This window comes from Mobula hypostoma, chromosome 10, assembly GCF_963921235.1.
Source record: "Mobula hypostoma chromosome 10, sMobHyp1.1, whole genome shotgun sequence".
In the NCBI taxonomy this organism is placed as follows: Eukaryota; Metazoa; Chordata; class Chondrichthyes; order Myliobatiformes; family Myliobatidae; genus Mobula; species Mobula hypostoma.
The window spans coordinates 36,689,244-36,710,831 of record NC_086106.1 but is presented as its reverse complement, the minus strand read 5'-3'; the positions used below and the strand labels follow the sequence as shown (position 1 = coordinate 36,710,831).

Genomic DNA, 21,588 nt, shown 5'->3' with positions numbered 1-21,588 from the left:
TTATTGACGAATAACAATTAATATGGGGAATTCTGCTTTGACCAAATTGGTTGGGCCTAAATTTTTGGAAGCATTTATACTTTACAAATGGTGCGTAATTTGTACAATTAAGCAGGATTTTTTTCATTGCTCTTTGATGGCATATAAAGAATTTTACAAAGCGGCGGCGGGCGTGAGAATGCAGAGGCTGGCTTTATTTAATGCTGATATCGATGGAATTCATTTAAGGGCCATGGCAGAAGTGAAATCCCAACTCTGTGGTACAAGATGAAAAGATAAGCCATAAGCCATGAAATGTTGTATCTCTCCTGCCGCCGTTAGTGGCGAAGGAATTGCTCGATGCCAGTCAGATGAAGAATTCCATCCAGTACGTTAGCTATATGAAATAATATCTGACCGTTGTTGGTGAGCCTACAGAAAGGTTGATGTGGAGAAAGTATAGAACTGTGAAGAACACGTGATCATTTGCGAACGTAACTGGAGTCCACTGAATAAATTGAAAATATGGCTGTGTAAACGCCGTCTATGACAATGGGCTCTTTATCCCACATTCAAGACTCATGCTGACTTTCTCATCTATTTGCATCAACGTAATACTTGTCAACGGTCGGCGAGGCGCCACGTTAATAAGGCTCAGATGCACACAATTCCTTGTGTAAATTTCTTGCTGATTGTATTACATTTGCTCAGGCTTATCCCCACAAGTGGAAATATTATCCCTGTATCTACTCTATCCAAGCCCCTTTTCGTTAAAAGACAACCTCATATTTCTAACCTCAAGAGAGCGGGAGTTCGATACTTTCTCTCTCTTCTCCTGCTTTCACAATAGTTCTTTTGGCATTATATATCCTTTTGCATCCGAACCAATCCAGCTATCACCAGTTTATAAGATGACGAGGAGAATCTTGTGCAATAACCTTACATTGTCCTTGTGGGAATAAACCACAATACCTAGTATGCAAGTTTATTTTCCAAACCAATTGCACAATATGTAGGAAATACTGCAGTTGTGCTCCAGGTATCTTTGTTCATGTAATCCCGCTATATCTAGACAGACATATCATCCGTCCTGACATGGCCGGCGGCCCCAACATGGCAGCGCACTTTGCGAAGACTTGTGGCACTGTTGGTTGCCCCTGTTTCCTTCCACATGGAGAACATATTCTTACAAATTGAATTAATTGCCACGCCATGTAATATTAAATTATTGAAGTAAACATTCTCTGTTGCATGACATAAAATATAACGTATAATCAACGGCACCTGCTATATTCCAGCCTACAAACACTGCTTAGAACTATTTAGACCAGATAGACCATGTACAGCGGCATGCAAAAGTGTGGGCCTTCTGGTCAAAATTTCTGTTACTGTGAATAGAAGGTGAACTGATCTCCAAAAGTCATAACGTTAAAGATGAAACATATTTTTCAACATTCTAAGCAAGATTAGTGTATCATTTTTGTTTTGTACAATTTTAGAGTGGAAAAAAAAGGAGAGGAGCATCAGGCAAAAGTTTGCGCACCCCAAGAGATTTGAGCTCTCTGTTAAGTTCTCAGACCTTAATTAGCTTGTTAGGGCTATGGCTTGTCACAGTCATCGTTAAGAAAGGCCAGGTAATGCAAATTTCAAAGGTTTATAAATACCCTGACTCCTCAAACCTTGTACCAAAAATCAGCAACCATGGGCTCCTCTAAGCAGTTGCCTAGCACTCTGAAAATTAAAACAAATGATGCCCACAAAGCAGGAGACAGTTATAAGAAGATAGCAAAGCGTTTTCAGGTAGCTGTTTCCACAGTTCGTAATGTAATTAAATGGCAGTTAACAGGATCGGTGGAGGTCAAGTTAAGGTCTGGAAGACCAAGAAAACTTTCCGAGAGAACTGCTCCTAGGATTGCCAGAAAGGCAAATCAAAACCGCTGTTTGACTGCAAAAGACCTTCAGGAAGATTTAGCAGACTCTGGAGTGGTGGTGCACTGTTCTACTGTGCAGCAACACTTGCACAAATATGACTTTCATGGAAGAGTCATCAGAAGAAACCCTTTCCTGCGCCCTCACCACACAATTCAGCGACAGAAGTTTGCAAAGGAACATTTAAACAAGCCTGATGTATTTTGCAAACAAGTTCTGTGAACTGATGAACTAAAAATAGAACTTCTTGGCGGCAATGAGTAACGGTATGTTTGGAGAAAAAGGGGTGCAGAATTTCATGAAAATTACACCTCTCCAACGGTTAAGCACGAGGGTGGACCGATCATGCTTTGGGCTTGTGTTGCAGCCAGTGGCACGGGGAACGTTTCACTGGTAGAGGGACGAATGAATTCAATTAAATACCAACAACTTCTGGAAGCAAGCATTACACCGTCTGTAAAAAAAAGCTGAAGATGAAAAGAGGATGGCTTCTACAACAGAATAATGATCCTAAATACACCTCAAAATCCACAATGGACTACCTCAAGAGGTGCAAGCTGAAGATTTTGCCATGGCCCTCACAGCCCCCCGACCTAAACATCATCGAAAATCTCTGGATGGACCTCAAAAGAGCAGTGCATGCAAGACGGCCCAAGAATCTCAGAACTAGAAGCCTTTTGCAAAGAAAAATGGGCGAAAATCCCCCAAACAAGAATTGAAAGATTCTTAGCTGGCTACAGAAAGCGTTTCCAAGCTGTGATACTTGCCAAAGGGGGTGTTACTAAGTACTGACCATGCAGGGTGCCCAAACTTTTCCTTTTTCGTTATTTTGAAACTTTAAAAGATGTAAATACAAAAGTAATCTTGCTCAAGAAATTTAAAAAAATGTGTCATCTTTACCTTTATGCCTTTTGGGAATCAGGTCATCTTTTACTCGCTTAGCTATTCCCAGTAACAGAAATTTTGACCGAGGTGCCCAAACGGTTCCACGCCACTGTATTTGCATTACTTCGAAGATGCGTGACTGGGAAGACTGAACAAGATTTCCAGAAACGTTATACGCCAATGGATTGTGATAAGAAAATGCAGAACTGGATTCGAGTACAAGATAAAAGTCGTTTGCATCTTATGGGTTGTTCTTCGCTACCGGGTGTTCAGATGAAATGGGCAGCATCAGATAATGACTATCAAATCTAGTTACCGTCATGTAGAAGCTCCAGAAAAACATGAAATATCTCACGTCTGGTCAATGCAAACCCTGTCAGTGACATTTTAGAGCAAGAAATCAAAGGTTGATATATGAGAAATGTCAAGTGATGTTTCCCAGGGATCAATGGTAAAGTATTGCTTTCCCAGAGATGACTTTAGAACTTGAATGTTGACGGAAACACTTCAAAATGCTGCCTGATTTCTGAGTTCGTTCAGCATTCTGTGCGCGGCCTAGGATTTCCAGCATCTGCAGAATCTTTTGTGTTTGTGGCGACAAAATAGTTGCAGTAGCGCCTGGGCATTCGTAATGCAGGAGAGGCTTCTATAATAAAAGTCAAGTGACATTTGCACAATATAAACGACATTCATACACATCAAGTATGAAATCTGTGAGATATTGTTTTTCCAAATTATAATCAGCTGTCGTGCCATAAAATAATAAAAAATCATAAGTTCATAGTAGTCATAGTCATAGTGATAGTCATACTTTATTGATCCCGAGGGAAATTGGTTTTCGTTACAGTTGCACCAACCAAGAATAGAGTATAAATAAAGCAATATAAAACCATAAATAATTAAATACTAATATGCAAATGCCAGGAAATTAGTCCAGGACCAGCCTTTTGGCTCAGGGTGTCTGACCCTCCAAGGGAGGAATTGTAAAGTTTGATGGCCAGAGGCAGGAATGACTTCCTATGATGCTCTGTGTTGCATCTCGGTGGAATGAGTCTCTGGCTGAATGTAATCCTGTGCCCAACCAGTCCATTATGTAGTGGATGGGAGACATTGTCCAAGATGGCATGCAACTTGGACAGCATCCTCTTTTCAGACACCACCACCAGAGAGTCCAGTTCCAACCCCATAACATCACTGGCCTTACGAATGAGTTTGTTGATTCTGTTGGTGTCTGCTACCCTCAGCCTGCTGCCCCAGTACACAACAGCAAATATGATAGCACTGGTCACCACAGACTCGTAGAACATCCTCAGCATCGTCCGACAGATGTTAAAGGACCTCATTCTCCTCAGGAAAAAGAGACGGCTCTGACCCTTCTTGTAGACAGCTTCAGTGTTCTTTGACCAGTCCAGTTTATTGTCAATTCGTATCCCCAGGTATGTGTAATCCTCCACCATGTCCACACTGACCCCCTGGATGTAAACAGGGGTCACCGGTGCCTTAGCCCTGCTCAGGTCCACCACCAGCTCCTTAGACTTTTTCACATTAAGCTGCAGATAATTCTGCTCACGCTATGTGACAAAGTGTCCTACTGTAGCCCTGTACTCAGCCTCATCTCCCTTGCTGATGCATCCAACTATGGCAAAGTCATCAGAAAACTTCTGAAGATGACAAGACTCTGTGCAGTAGTTGAAGTCCGAGGTGCAAATGGTGAAGAGAAAGGGAGACAAGACAGTCCCCTGTGGAGCCCCAGTGCTGCTGGTCACTCTGTCGGACACACAGTGTTGCAAACACACGTACTGTGGTCTACCAGTCAGGTAATCAAGAATCCATGACACCAGGGAAGCATCCACCTGCATCGCTGTCAGCTTCTCCCCCAGCAGAGCAGGGCGGATGGTGTTGAACACACTGGAGAAGGCAAAAAACATGACCCTCACAGTGCTCGCTGGCTAGTCCAGTTGGGCGTAGACACAGTTGTGTACGTTATGGAGTGCTGTCAATAATCGGTGAACTACAATTCGAGCAGGATTTGAAGAACAAAAAGTGAACTTGAATTATACTTATAGTTTCTATCCAGTGTTGCGTTTGCTCTATGCATTTCAGCTTGCACATTGCAGTTAACGCCGTGCTTTGTCATACAACTTATAGCAGTGTTTGAATGTGTCAGTTTAAGTTAACTTTTACTGCTGGAAACTTCCGATTGGAACGGAGTTTGTAATGCATAGAGATTTGTGGTTTACAATGTAAAGTAGTTTTATTGACGCAAAACAATTAATATGGTGAATTCTGCTTTGTCCAAATTGGTTGGGCCAAAATTTTTGGCAGCATTTATAACTGACGAATGGAGCATAGTCATAGTCATAGTCATACTTTATTGTTCCCGAGGGAAATTGGGTATAGTTTGTACAATTAAGCAGGATGCTTTGTTTTTTCATTTCTCTTTGACGGCACATAAAGAATTTTACAAAGGGGCGGGCGTGGAAATGTAGAGGCTAGCTTTATTTAATGCTGATATCGATGGAATACATTTAAGGACAATGGCGGAACTGAAATCCAAACTTCGTGGCACAAGATGAAAATATGAGCCATGAAATGTTGTATCTGTCCTCCTGCCATTAGTAGCGATGGAATTGCACGACGCCAACCAGATGAAGAATTCCATCGAGTACGTTTACTGTATGAAAACGTATAGTTAAATAATGTCTGACCGTTGTGGGTGAGCTAACAGAAAGGTTGATGCGGAGAAAGTATTGAAGTGTAAATAAGACGTGATCAGTTGCGAACGTAAATGGAGTCCATAGAATAAATTGAAAATATGGCAGAGTAAACGCTGTCTGAGACAATGGACGTTTTTATCCTATCTTCAAGTCTGATGCTGACTTTCTCATCTATTTGCATCAACGTAATACTTGTCCCTTAAACTGTTGACGAGGTGCCACGTTAATAAGGCTCAGATGCACACCACTCCTTGTGTTATTTTCTTGATGATTGCTTTATATAGGTGTCCTTTGCTCAGGTTTATCCCCAAAAGTAGAAAGATTATCTATCTATCTACTCTAACCAAGCCCCTTTTCGTTAGAAGACGATCTCCTATTTCTAACCTCAAGAGAAAGGGAGTTAGATATTTTCTATCTCTTCTTCCGTTTTCACAATATTTCTTTTGACATTTGCATCCTACCCAAACCATCTATACCCACTTTATAAATGACGATCAGAATCTTGTGCAATAACCTTACACTGTCCTTTTGGGAATAAATCACAATACCTAGTATGCAGGTTTATTTTCCGAAACAATTGCACGACATATAGCAAATACTGCAGTTATGCTCCAGATATCTTTGCTAACGTACACCCGGCACTTCTAGACGGAAATACATCCGTTCTGACCTGGCGGGAGGCCCCAACATGGCAGCACACTTTGCGAAGACTTGTGGCACCGTTGGTTGCCCCTGTATCCTTCTGCATGGATAACACATTTTGTTCAATTTGAATTAATTGCCATGCCTTGAAATATTAAATTATTGAAGCAAACATTCTCTGTAACATTACATAAAATATAACGTATAATCAACTGCACCTGCTATATGCCAGTCTAGAAACACTGCTTAGGACTATTTAGACCAGATAGGCCATGGATTTGCACTCCTTCACAGATATGTGAATGGGAAGCCTGGAAAAGATTTTCGGAAATGTTATACACCAATGGATTGTGATAAGAAAATGCAGAATTGGATTCGAATCTGAGATAAACGCCAGTTGCATCATATGGGTTGTTCTTCACTACCATGTGTTCAGATGAAATAGGCAGCATCAGATAATGACTATCAAATCTAGTTACCTTCATGGAGAAGCTCCAGAAAAGCATGAAATATTCAGGTCTGGTCAACACAATCCCTGTCAGTGACATTTTAGAACAACAAAGCAAAGGTTGCCCAGATATATGAGAAATGTCAAGCCATGTTTCCCAGGGATCAATGGTAAGGTATTGCTTTCCCAGAGATGACTTTAGAACTTGAATGTAGACGGAAACGCTTCAGACTTTGCCGGTGTGGCAGAAGTTGAAAGTGTGCTGAACAGCGAAGAGAAGTGAGACTTCAATTGAATATTCATGTGATGTTGTGGAGTGAATATATGTGTGTGTGTGTGTATATATATATATAGATAGATAGATAGATAGATAGACAGACAGAAATTTGTGAATATCCTTTTAAATGAACATGTTATTCAGTTTGATCCATTTCTCTGCATGAAAAACGAAACTCAAATTAATTGCTATGCTATGTTTCTTCAATGAATGTAAATAACAAAGATGTTCTCAGATGGTTAGAATTATTTAATGGTAAATTAAGCTATTTTCTAGTTGTACCTCTCAGGAATTGGGGTAGGAGGGAGGACTCGTCCATTATGATTGGATATAAAGGATCGTGTGAATGTCAATTAGATTGAATGTATGTGCGATTCCGAACAGACTCGCTCGCATGGATGCATGCCCCGCCGAGAGGTCCAGTGTACGCTCTTTATTACACTGCCCTTGCAGTATGCGCTATTCCAGGTGAAACTTTTCAGCAGGATATTATTCCTTACTGTAGCCTGTTTCTTCCAGAGTCCGTTGTTTGGTGGTTGGGTTGATGGATAATGCGAATTGTTATTTGTACCTCAGTATTAATTGACCTGATTTAATTTCCCGAAGTGAACGCGGAGATACGACACAGGGGAATGGAAAGTGGCCCGTTCATAGACCTCACAATAATCATTTAAAATATACCTGCGATTTTGCCTGCGCAAGTTTCCAGCAGGTTCTGTCTAAACTCATTCGTCAACATCTAGACGGGAAGTAAAAGAACATTTTGGCAACCACAGCAGTTTCTACTTTAAGCTATGTTGAAGTGCCTATAATTTTATTTATTGTTCCGAAAGTATGTTGATAATTCGAGTCGCAGGCTCCTTTTCTTCCTACTTGTGATTACAGATTGGGGGAAACGAAAAGTAATGAGTCAATATACTATTTCAAAATATAAAGTCGCGCTGTGAATTAGGTCGTACTATGTGCCATGGGCATTGGATGTGAGTGGGAAGATGAAATGGAAATTGTATTTTATTTACGTAAAGTCCATAAGAAGTCCAAAAATATTCAACCTGGCACCAGCATGTAGAATGCGCCGGGGTGGGAAATGAGCCAAGGTGGAAATTGTGAATACGGTCCTCTTACGATCTCAGAACTGCACATCTCATGTGCGACCCACTTATTAATTAATAGGCCGATTTTTTTCTTAGCGATGTTAATCAGTATGAAATCAACTATTATTATCTTAACATCCTGCATTTAACTTAAATTAACAGTAAGATTTTTGCCTTAGGTTTCCACGGTTTTGCATGAACACAGTGGGTTCTTCCCAAACCCTGTTTTCATACTGACAGAACACAGATATAGGTCCCGTTTGGCAAGCGAAGAATATGTTTATCATCAATCACTTGTTTTACTAATCCCATTTTTATTATCCCCATGTCCAAATGAAATTTCATCTGATTTTGTTACTTGGTGACAGAATAGACGCAATTTAATATACCCCATTAACCCACTAACCTGCACGCCTTTGAAAATTGGAGCACCGGGAAGGAACCAACTTGGTCACGGGGAGAATCTGCGTCGCACTTAAAAATATTTTCTTGAAGAATGTCTGGCGCTGTGTCGCTATGTTTCTGAGTGTCTCTTAGCATCATTTTTAAAGGTTATAGCAAAATGTTGCTTTACCACCATAACAGCTGCGGAAGTAACCGAAATGATTGTTTTCATCCATTTGGTTTGGAATTCACCAGAACGGCAATGGGTTCTAACCAATATGGATAGCCCGGGTTTTATTAATACGTCAATTTATCGATGATGGCGCCAATATAACCAAAATAAGAACGAAAATTTCGGTTTATATTAATAAATTTACGTTATAATAATGGGTAGTTATATTCTATATCGAATGGAAGTTCGTTGATGAATTGTGAGTTGCAATTAACTTGTAAAGCATATGTTTTCCGACTGATTTTATTCCATTAATCAATTACTCTCTATCCTCGCTCTCCACAATCCATCCGACCATTCCGCCCCTGCACCCCGCTCTTTCTCAGTTCCTCAAGTGGCAGCAGGGATAAAGAGTGCTGACTATACGGGTAATTGAACACAGAAAACTGACCATGTTGATGATTTTAACATCCTTGTGCATACCTTTATAAATTTAAACGCTGCTTTTTCGATGGCCAAAATCTACACTGCTGATATTTGTACTTAGCGCAATATCATTGAGGTGCTTATTCCACATCATACTATTCTGTCTTTCTCTTTTTTTGTAGTTAACTTAATGGCGATTGTGATCCTTTGCAAAGGAAGATGTGGTCTCTCCCGGTGTATAACGAAGTATCTGGTCTCAATGGCGGCGACCGATCTCCTAGTTATTATCACGGCTGTTTTATTAAATAGGATTCCCGGTATTTATTTTCCAGGTAGCTTTCTGTCCATTACACCCGTATGCAGTCTCACCATTGCTTTAATTTATTCAACCAGGGACAGCTCCGTTTGGTTGACAGTCGCTTTCACTTTTGATCGATTTGTGGCCATTTGCTGCCAAAAGCTGAAAACAAAATACTGCACCGAGAAGACGGCGGTTGTGGTTATTGGAACGATTAGTGTTTTGGGATGTTTGAAAAGCGTACCCTGGTATTTTATACACGAACCTATGTTTGTGATCAGTGATGTTCCCTGGTTTTGCAGTGTGAAGGAAATCCGTTATACTTCTGCCTTGTGGAGAGCATTCGACTGGTTCGACCGTATTTTGACCCCGTTCGCTCCGTTCTTCCTGATACTCCAGTTCAATGCTCTGACCGTCAGGTACATCCTAGTAGCTAGTAAAGCTCGCAGGAGGCTTCGTGTGCATGGCAATGGAGAGAAACAAGGTGACCCAGAGATCGACAACCGGAGGAAATCCATCGTTTTACTGTTTACTATCTCGGGTAGTTTCATTCTCTTGTGGATGACATATGTTGTACAATTTTGTTATGAGCGATTTACGAATAGTTATCAAATTGCCGGCTACAACGATCCCAAATATATTCTACAAGAAAGTGCTAATATGCTTCAGTTATTGAATTCTTGTACTAATACGTTTATATACGCCGTAACTCAGAGTAGTTTCAGAAAGCAGTTAAAGAACGCTGTGATATATCCACTTAATATAATATGTAAAATCATGAAATAAATCTGAGTTGATACCCTTTTCATCAGAAGTTTCTGTGCACATTCCAAGGTCAAAACGTTATTGCTGTACTTATTATTCACCTGCATTTAAAATACTGTGTATTTGAGTTTTCTCGGCTGGGGCAAGTAAAACTGAGCTGATTTAATCCACGCAGAAGATACTGGAAGCACTCAACGTATACGCCAGCATCTGAAGAAAGATGATCAAGATTTCAGTTCCGAGACTCTTCGGCGCAACCGAAGGGAAACGAAAGCAATTTACCGTTCAACAACAGAGAACGTTGCAGAGGACAGTAGAACAGAGGGAATACTTCGAATCGGATAAATCCGGCCGAAAGTCAGAAAGAAGTATATTGTGTTTCCAGATATGTAGATGGGATGGGGCGGGGGGTGAAGTAATTGAATTAAATTAATGGCAGGCAATAATAGCAAATTCAGATAAATTTTACAAGAGTGTGTGAATTGGGAGAATTCGAAATTAAATCTGGAAGGCTGCAATGATCCCAGGCTGAAGATGGAGTTGTCCCTTCTCGTCTTGCGTTGTGTTTTGAGTTAACAATGCGGGGTGCCGCAGAGACAAATTCCTATACGGCATTGGGAAATTTCCAGCACAAATATACTCACACAGTTCGGCGTGATCGTGTACATCTATTCCTGTCTTCTGTTCCTTCTTCGCTACCCACCCTTCTCTTGATCGCCATTTCATAGAAACATAGAAACATAGAAAATAGGTGCAGGAGTAGGCCATACGGCCCTTCGAGCCTGCACCGCCATTTATTATGATCATGGCTGATCAACCAACTCAGAACCCCGCCCCAGCCTTCCCTCCATACCCCCTGACCCCTGTAGCCACAAAGGCCATATCTAACTCCCTCTTAAACATAGCCAATGAACTGGCCTCAACAGTTTGCTGTGGCAGAGAATTCCACAGATTCACCACTCTCTGTGTGAAGAAGTTTTTCCTAATCTCGGTCCTAAAAGGCTTCCCCTCTATCCTCAAACTGTGACCCCTCGTTCTGAACTTCCCCAACATCGGGAACAATTTTCCTGCATCTAGCCTGTCCAATCCCTTTAGGATCTTATACGTTTCAATCAGATCCCCCCTCAATCTTCTAAATTCCAACGAGTACAAGCCCAGTTCATCCAGTCTTTCTTCATATGAAAGTCCTGCCATCCCAGGAATCAATCTGGTGAACCTTCTTTGTACTCCCTCTATGGCAAAGATGTCTTTCCTCAGATTAGGGGACCAAAACTGCACACAATACTCCAGGTGTGGTCTCACCAAGGCCTTGTACAACTGCAGTAGTACCTCCCTGCTCCTGTACTCGAATCCTCTTGCTATAAATGCCAGCATACCATTCGCCTTTTTCACCGCCTGCTGTACCTGCATGCCCACTTTCAATGACTGGTGTATAATGACACCCAGGTCTCGTTGCACCTCCCCTTTTCCTAATCGGCCACCATTCAGATAATAATCTGTTTTCCTATTTTTGCCACCAAAGTGGATAACTTCACATTTATCCACATTAAATTGCATCCGCCATGAGTTTGCCCACTCACCCAACCTATCCAAGTCACCCTGCATCCTCTTAGCATCCTCCTCACTGCTAACACTGCCGCCCAGCTTCGTGTCATCCGCAAACTTGGAGATGCTGCATTTAATTCCCTCATCCAAGTCATTAATATATATTGTAAACAACTGGGGTCCCAGCACTGAGCCTTGCGGTACCCCACTAGTCACCGCCTGCCATTCTGAAAAGGTCCCGTTTATTCCCACTCTTTGCTTCCTGTCTGCTAACCAATTCTCCATCCACACCAATACCTTACCCCCAATACCGTGTGCTTTAAGTTTGCACACTAATCTCCTTTGTGGGACCTTGTCAAAAGCCTTTTGAAAATCCAAATATACCACATCCACTGGTTCTCCCCTATCCATTCTACTAGTTACATCCTCAAAAAATTCTATGAGATTCGTCAGACATGATTTTCCTTTCACAAATCCATGCTGACTTTGTCCGATCATTTCTCCGCTTTCCAAATGTGCTGTTATCACATCCTTGATAACTGACTCCAGCAGTTTCCCCACCACCGACGTTAGGCTAACCGGTCTATAATTCCCCGGTTTCTCTCTCCCTCCTTTTTTAAAAATTGGGGTTACATTAGCCACCCTCCAATCCTCAGGAACTAGTCCAGAATCTAACGAGTTTTGAAAAATTATCACTAATGCATCCACTATTTCTTGGGCTACTTCCTTAAGCACTCTAGGATGCAGACCATCTGGCTCTGGGGATTTATCTGCCTTCAATCCCTTCAATTTACCTAACACCACTTCCCTACTAACATGTATTTCGCTCAGTTCCTCCATCTCACTGGACCCTCTGTCCCTTACTATTTCTGGAAGATTATTTATGTCCTCCTTAGTGAAGACAGAACCAAAGTAATTATTCAATTGGTCTGCCATGTCCTTGCTCCCCATAATCAATTCACCTGTTTCTGTCTGCAGGGGACCTACATTTGTCTTTACCAGTCTTTTCCTTTTTACATATCTATAAAAGCTTTTACAGTCCGTTTTTCTGTTCTCTGCCAGTTTTCTCTCATAATCTTTTTTCCCCTTCCTAATTAAGCCCTTTGTCCTCCTCTGCTGAACTCTGAATTTCTCCCAGTCCTCAGGTGAGCCACTTTCTCTGGCTAATTTGTATGCTACTTCTTTGGAATTGATACTATCCCTAATTTCTCTTGTCAGCCACGGGTGCACTACCTTCCTTGATTTATTCTTTTTTCCCCCTGTCAGTCTCCATATTTGCACAATCTCTTACTCCCCTATTCCCCCTCTCCATTCTCACGTTATCACTTTGCGTTTACCAGAGTGTATAAAATGTCATCCCTTGCTTGGCATCCTTCAAAATGGCAATGTCCCTAACATGTTCAATCTCCCCCCCCACCCGGCCCCTCACGCTCAGCCTCCACCCCCCCCATCTCTCCCTCTGTGTGTTTGTGTGTGTATATATATATGTGTGTGTATGTGTGTGTGTGTGTATGTTTTATTGCTTTACAACATTGAATCACAGTGGATTTAATTTGACTTTTTTTGACACTGATCAACAAAACAGTCTCTTTGGCGTCAAAGTGAAAGCAGTTTTTATCGTGGTCGATCCACTTGCATCTCTACTGCAATCTCCTGCCTTCTCCCAGCATTCCGTTGTGCCCTGGCTAATCAAGAATCTATCTACCTCAGCCTACACTGCGGCCGGTGGCAAACAATTCTGCAGATTCACCATTCTCTTTCTAAGGGAATTCCTCCTCATCTCCGTACTAAACAGGCGACCTTCAAGGCTGTGCCCTCTTTTGTTAATCTCCCCACCATAGGAAAAATTCTCCCCACATCCACTTTATCGAGACATTTCAACATTCGTTAGGTGTCAAAGAGACCCCCCCCCCAACCCCCATTCTTCTGAATTGTAATGAGTAGAGATTTAGAGCTATCAAACGCTCCTCATATGACAAGCTTTTCAATCCCGGAATCATTTTTGTGAATTTGCTTTGAATCCTCTCCAATGTAACCACGCCGCTTCTTAGATAAGGGGCCCAAAACTGCTCCCAATACTCCAAGTGAGACCACATTCATGCCTTATAAAGCCACGAACATTATATCCTTGATTTTATATTCTAGACTTCTTGAAATGAATGTTAATATAACATTTAATTCCTCACCACCGAATGAACCTCCAAATTATCCTTTAAAGAATCCTACACGTGGACCTTCCCCGCTCTCCTCAGATTTTTGAAGTTTCTCTCCATTTGGAAAGTAGTCTACACTTTAATTCCTTCTACCAGAGTGAATGGCCACTCATTTCCCGATGCTGCATTCCATCTGTCATTTCATTGTCCATTCTCATCATCTGCTTAAGTTCTCCTGCAGCCTCTCTGCTTCTTCAAATCTACCTTCTCCTCCACCTATCATTTACTGTCCAAAACCCTGGTCACAAAACCATCAATTCCGTCGTCCAAATTATTGTCAAAAAACATAAAAAGAAGTGGTCCCAATGAAGATACCTGTGGAGCACCAGTAGTCATTAGGAGCAAACAGAAAAGGCTACCTTTATTTCCTCTCATTTCCTCCTGTCGATGAGCGAGTATTCAATCCATGCCAGAATCTTCCCTATAACACCATGGGCTTTTAACTTGACAAGCAGCCTCATGTGTGGTATGATGCCAAAGGCCTTCTGCCTCTCTCTTTTTCTAAAGACTGGAGAGACACTCGCAGTTTTCCAGTAATCTGCAACCATGCGTGAATCCATTGATACTTGAAAGATTATTACTAATGCTTCCACAATCTCTTCTGCTACCTCTTTCAGAACCCTGGGGTTAGACCATCCTGTCCAGGTGACTTATCTACCTTCAGACCTTCCAATTACCCAAGCACCTTCTTCCTAGTAATGGCAACTTCACACATTTCTGACCCCTGACACTCCTGAACTTCCAGCATGCTGCTGCTGTCTTCCACAGTGGAGACTGATGCAAAATACTCCTTCAGTTAGGCATCAACCTCCTTGTCCCCCATTGCTAGTTTTCCAGCATCATTTTCCAGTGGATTGATATCTACTTTTGCCTCCCCTTTACATTTAGAAACGTAAAAAAAAAACCCAACAGCACAATACAGGCCCTTCGGCCCACAAAACTGTGCCAAACATGTCCTTACCTTAGAAATTACCTAGGGTTACCCCTAGCCCTCTGGTTTTAACTACATATAGTACATGCACTTTGTGTCAACTTGTACATCTACATTTATTATTTTTATTATTAGTATTATCTGTTAATATTATTGTAATTATTGTTTTATGTGCTGTTTAACAAACTTTCGGTATCCTTTTTAATGTTATTGGCTATCTTATCTTCGTATTCCATCTTTTCCATCTTTATGATATTTTTAGTAGCCTACTGTTGGTTTTCAAAACTTACCTCTAACTTACCACTAATTTTTCCTCTATTATATGCCAATCCTTATCTTTTCTATTGGCTTTGACTTCTCTTGGCATTCACAGTTACATCATCCTTCTTTTAGAATACTTCTTTGTTGGGATGAATCTACTTTACGCTTTTCGTATTGATCCCAGAAATTCCAGACATTGCTGCTCTGCTGTCAACCCTTGCTAGTTTTTCTTTCCAGTAAATTCTTGTCAGCTCCTCTCTCATGCCCCTGTAATTCCTTTTACTCATGTCTAGTACTGATACCTCTGACTCTAGCTTCTCCTGAAATTGCAGAGGGAATTCTATCATATTATGATCACTGCCTACTAAAGCTTCCTTTAGCTTAAGCTCTCCATTCAATTCCAGTTCATTGCGCAACACCCAATCCAGAATAGCTGGTCCCCGTGTGGGCTTAACCACGGGTTGCTCTAAAAAGACATCCTGTAGGCATTCTATAAATCTCCTCTCCTGGGATCCAGTACCAACTTGATTAAAGGATTCAAAGTATATTTACTATCAAAGTATTATGCGGTGTACAACCCTGAGATTCGTCTTCCCACAGACAGTCACGAGAAAAGAAATAACATAGAACTGGTTGAAAGAAAAACACCAATAATCAAAGTGCAAATCTATCATACAAACGGCAAAAAAACAAGTGAAAAATACATTAAATAAAACAACAACCCACAAAAGTAATCGGAGGAGCACAAGCACATTCAACTCAGTTCAGCCCAGCCTAATCTAGTGCAGGTCACAGGCCACAGGTCACAGGCCACAGGTCACAGGTCACAGGCCACAGGCCACAGGTCACAGGCTGCCTCAATCACAATCGCACAGAAGACAACAACAAAAATGAGTGATCAGAAAGCAGAAACATATCACATCACGAACCAGTGTCCAATCCACAAATCGCGCCGATTAAACCTTGCCCAAGACCAGGACGCAGGCAACATCCTCTGACAGCCTCGAGGGAGAAAGATACCATTCGAACGCAGGGATCTTTCTGTGGGAGAAGCAAGCGAGAGGGAAACAGAGACCGTCACGCCAAGACACCATCCTCCACCAGCAGCGAGCGAGAGGTTGGTAGACAGCACAGAATACTCACTTGTCTACCACTCTCGCCTATATTGTTTCAGTTTTCTTGACGTTTTAATCAGCTGGATCAGAGAGAAATCAAGGGCTTGCTCTCTCTCTCCAGGCTTCTTGGCTTCCCGTTTGCACACTTCCCTCGAAACCTCACCGGAAGCTCACAATGTGCCACATTGCCCATTCAGCCCAAAAACACGCCAGCAAAACGTAGATCATGGGTTCCACAGTAGCAGAGCCAATCTTGAAAGCCAAAGAAGTTATGAAAGAACTGAAAGTAGTTGTTTTTCCCTCCTGGAGGACATTGCCCTTGGTTACATTGTTCACTGGCGTCATCTTCATTTTCCCCCACTATCAATCAGCATATTGAAATCCCCCATTACTATTGTAACATTGCACTTTTGAGATGCATTTTCTATCTCCGTAGTAATTTGTAGACTACATCTTTACTGCTGTTTGGAAGTCTGTGCATAATTCCCATCAGGATCTTTTTACACTTGCAATTTCTTAGCTTTACCTACAACAATTATACACCTTCTGATCCTATGCTATTAATTTGATTTCTTTCTTTTACCAACAGACCCACCTCGCCCCTTCGATTTTCGGTGCAATGTCTATCTGTGAACTTTAAGCTACCAGGTACAGTCTTCTACCAGCCACGATTCAGTGCTGCCACAACGACATACAAGCCAATCTGTAACCCGGCTACAAGTTCGTGTAGCTTATTTCGTATACTGCATGAATTCAAATATATCACATTCATCCCTGTTTTCATCGCCCTTTTCAGATTTATCCCTCTTTTATATTGCAACTTATCTTGTTCACTGTAATTTGCTCGATCATTAGCCTCGCCTTGCTAGCATATTCACTACACACTGCTTCTGTTTGTAAACCAGCTTTTCAACATAATTGTATAAGGGCTAAGAGAGTTGTAAAAGAGCACCTGAAGGCTTTGTGTGTCAATGCAAGGAGCATTCGTAACAAGGTGGATGAATTGAAAGTGCAGATTGTTATTAATGATTATGATATAGTTGGGATCACAGAGACATGGCTCCAGGGTGACCAAGGATGGGAGCTCAACGTTCGGAGATATTCAATATTCAGGAGGGATAGACATGAAAGAAAAGGAGGTGGGGTGGCGTTGCTGGTTAAAGATGACATTAACGCAATAGAAAGGAAGGACATAGCTGGGAAGATGTGGAATCGAGATGGGTAGAGCTGCATAACACTAAGGGGCAGAAAACGCTGGTGGGAGTTGTGTACAGGCCACCTAACAGTAGTAGTGAGGTCGGGGATGGTATTAAACAGGAAATTAGAAATGTGTGCAATAAACGAACAGCAGTAATAATGGGTGACTTCAATCTACATGTAGATTGGGTGAACCTAATTGGTAAAGGTGCTGAGGAAGAGGATTTCTTGGAATGTATGCGGGATGGTTTTTTGAACCAACATGTCGAGGAACCAACTAGAGAGCAGGCTATTCTAGACTGGGTTTTGAGCAATTAGGAAGGGTTAATTAGCAATCTTGTCATGAGAGGCGCCTTGGGTAAGAGTGACCATAATATGGTGGAATTCTTCATTAAGATGGAGAGTGACTTAGTTAATTCAGAAACAAAGGTTCTGAACTTAAAGAGGGGTAACTTTGAAGGTATGAGACGTGAATTAGCTAAGATAGACTGGCAAATGACACTTAAAGGATTGACGGTGGATATGCAATGGCAAGCATTTAAAGATTGCATTGCTGAACTACAACAATTGTTCATCCCAGTTTGGCAAAAGAATAAATCAAGGAAGGTAGTGCACCCATGGCTGACAAGAGAAATTAGGGATAGTATCAATTCCAAAGACGAAGCATACATATTAGCCAGAAAAAGTGGCTCACCTGAGGACTGGGAGAAATTCAGAGTTCAGCAGAGGAGTACAAAGGGCTTAATTAGGAAGGGGAAAAAAGATTATGAGAGAAAACTGGCAGGGAACATAAAAACTGACTGTAAAAGCTTTTATAGATATGTAAAAAGGAAAAGACTGGTAAAGACAAATGTAGGTCCCCTACAGACAGAAACAGGTGAATTGATTATGGGGAGCAAGGACATGGCAGACCAATTGAATAATTACTTTGGTTCTCTCTTCACTAAGGAGGACATAAATAATCTTCCAGAAATAGTAAGGGACTGAGGGACCAGTGAGATGGAGGAACTGAGTGAAATACATGTTAGTAGGGAAGTGGTGTTAGGTAAATTGAAGGGATTAAAGGCAGATAAATCCCCAGGGCCAGATGGTCTGCATCCCAGAGTGGTTAAGGAAGTAGCCCAAGAAATAGTGGATGCATTAGTGATAATTTCTCAAAACTCGTTAGATTCTGGACTAGTTCCACAGGATTGGAGGGTGGCTAATGTAACCCCAATTTTTAAAAAAGGAGGGAGAGAGAAACAGGGGAATCATAGACCGGTTAGCCTAACATCGGTGGTGGGGAAACTGCTGGAGTCAGTTATCAAAGATGTGATAACAGCACATTTGGAAAGTGGTGAAATCATCAGACAACGTCAGCATGGATTTGTGAAAGGAAAATCATGTCTGACGAATCTCATAGAATTTTTTGAGGATGTAACTAGTAGAGTGGATAGGAGAGAACCAGTGGATGTGGTATATTTGGATTTTCAAAAGGCTTTTGACAAGGTCCCACACAGGAGATTAGTGTGCAAACTTAAAGCACACGGTATTGGGGGTAAGGTATTGATGTGGGTGGAGAATTGGTTAGCAGACAGGAAGCAAAGAGTGGGAATAAACGAGACCTTTTTAGAATGGCAGGCAGTGACTAGTGGGGTATCGCAAGGCTCATTGCTAGGACCCCAGTTGTTTACAATATATATTAATGACTTGGATGAGGGAATTAAATGCAGCATCTCCAAGTTTGCGGATGACACAAAGCTGGGCGGCAGTGTTAGCTGTGAGGAGGATGCTAAGAGGATGCAGGGTGACTTGGATAGGTTGGGTGAGTGGGCAAACTCATGGCGGATGCAATTTAATGTGGATAAATGTGAAGTTATCCACTTTGGTGGCAAAAATAGGAAAACAGATTATTATCTGAATGGTGGCCGATTAGGAAAAGGGGAGGTGCAACGAGACCTGGGTGTCATTATACACCAGTCATTGAAAGTGGGCATGCAGGTACAGCAGGTGGTGAAAAAGGCGAATGGTATGCTGGCATTTATAGCAAGAGGATTCGAGTACAGGAGCAGGGAGGTACTACTGCAGTTGTACAAGGCCTTGGTGAGACCACACCTGGAGTATTGTGTGCAGTTTTGGTCCCCTAATCTGAGGAAAGACATCCTTGCCATAGAGGGAGTACAAAGAAGGTTCACAAGATTGATTCCAGGGAGGCAGGACTTTCATATGAAGAAAGACTGGATGAACTAGGCTTGTACTCATTGGAATTTAGAAGATTGAGGGGGGATCTGATTGAAACGTATAAAATTCTAAAGGGATTGGACAGGCTAGACGCAGGAAGATTGTTCCCAATGTTGGGGAAGTCCAGAATGAGTGGTCACGGTTTGATGATAAAGGCAAAGCCTTTTAGGACTGAGATTAGGAAAAACTTCTTCACACAAAGAGTGGTGAACCTGTGGAATTCTCTGCCACAGGAAACAGTTGAGGCCAGTTCATTGGCTATATTTAAGAGGGAGTAGTTAGATATGGCCCTTGTGGCTACGGGGGTCAGGGGGTATGGAGGGAAGGCTGGGGCGGGGTTCTGAGTTGGATGATCAGCCATGATCATAATAAATGGCGGTGCAGGCTCGAAGGGCCGAATGGCCTACTCCTGCACCTATTTTCTATGTTTCTATGTTTATCCAATCCTCAGCCCTGTCACTCCGGTTTCCATCCTCCCGCAAAATTAGTTTAAGCCCTCCCGACAGCTCTAGCAACCCTGCCTACAATGATATTGGTACCCCTCAGAATCAGGTGAAACCCATCCCTTTTGCACAGATTGTACCTTTAGAAACATAGAAACATAGAAAATAGGTGCAGGAGTAGGCCCTTCGGCCCTTCGAGCCTGCACCGCCATTCAGTATGATCATGGCTGATCATCCAACTCAGAACCTTGCACCAGCCCTCCCTCCATACCCCCTGATCCCTTTATCCACAAGGGCCATATCTAACTCCCTCTTAAATATAGCCAATGAACTGGCCTCAACTGTTTCCTGTGGCAGAGAATTCCACAGATTCACCACTCTCTGTGTGAAGAAGTTTTTCCTAATCTCGGTCCTAAAAGGCTTCCCCTTTATCCTCAAACTGTGACCCCTGATTCTGGACTTCCCCAACATCAGGAACAATCTTCCTGCGTCTAGCCTGTCCAATCTCTTTAGGATTTTATACGTTTCAATCAGATCCCTCCTCAATCTTCTAAATTCCAACGAGTATAAGCCTAATTCATCCAGTCTTTCATCATATTAAAGTCCTGCCATCCCAGGAATCAATCTGGTGAACCTTTTTTATACTCCCTCTATGGCAAGGATGTCTTTCCTCAGATTAGGGGACCAAAACTGCATACAATACTCCAGGTGTGGTCTCACCAAGGCCTTGTACAACTGCAGTAGTACCTCCCTGCTCCTGTACTCGAATCTTCTTGCTATAAATGCCAGCATACCATTCGCCTTTTTCACCGCCTGCTGTACCTGCATGCCCACTTTCAATGACTGGTGTATAATGACACCCAGGTCTCGTTGCACCTCCCCTTTTCCTAATCGGCCACCATTCAGATAATAATCTGTTTTCCTATTTTTGCCACCAAAGTGGATAACTTCACATTTATCCACATTAAATTGCATCTGCCATGAATTTGCCCACTCACCTAACCTATCCAAGTCACCCTGCATCCTCTTAGCATCCTCCTCACTGCTAACACTGCCGCCCAGCTTCGTGTCATCCGCAAACTTGGAGATGCTGCATTTAATTCCCTCATCCAAGTCATTAGAATATATTGTAAACAACTGGGGTCTCAGCACTGAGCCTTGCGGCACCCCACTAGTCACTGCCTGCCATTCTGAAAAGGTCCCGTTTATTCCCACTCTTTGCTTCCTGTCTGCTAACCAATTCTCTATCCACATCAATACCTTACCCCCAATACCGTGTGCTTTAAGTTTGCACACTAATCTCCTGTGTGGGACCTTGTCAAAAGTCTTTTGAAAATCCAAATATACCACATCCACTGGTTCTCCCCTATCCACTCTACTAGTTACATCCTCAAAAAATTCTATGATAACATCTTTGATAACTGGCTCTTGCAGTTTCCCCACCACCGATGTTAGGCTAACCGGTCTATAATTCCCTGGTTTCTCTCTCCCTCCTTTTTTAAAAAGTGTGGTTACATTAGCCACCCTCCAATCCTCAGGAACGAGTCCAGAATCTGAAGAATTTTGAAAAATTATCACTAATGCATCCACTATTTCTTGGGCTACTTTCTTAAGCACTCTGGGATGCAGACCATCTGGCCCTGGGGA

At 42.1% G+C, this 21,588-nt stretch overlaps 1 protein-coding gene across 1 annotated transcript; it reads left to right on the top strand.

The window, feature by feature from the left end:
- The first annotated feature begins 7,275 nt into the window (after positions 1 to 7,275).
- LOC134353281 (probable G-protein coupled receptor 139) lies at positions 7,276 to 10,037 on the top strand. The gene is made up of 2 exons (XM_063061312.1): positions 7,276 to 7,345; positions 9,136 to 10,037. Exons 1-2 carry the CDS (start codon positions 7,276 to 7,278, stop codon positions 10,035 to 10,037), a joined length of 972 nt encoding a protein of 323 aa, XP_062917382.1.
- The last annotated feature ends 11,551 nt before the right edge of the window (positions 10,038 to 21,588 follow it).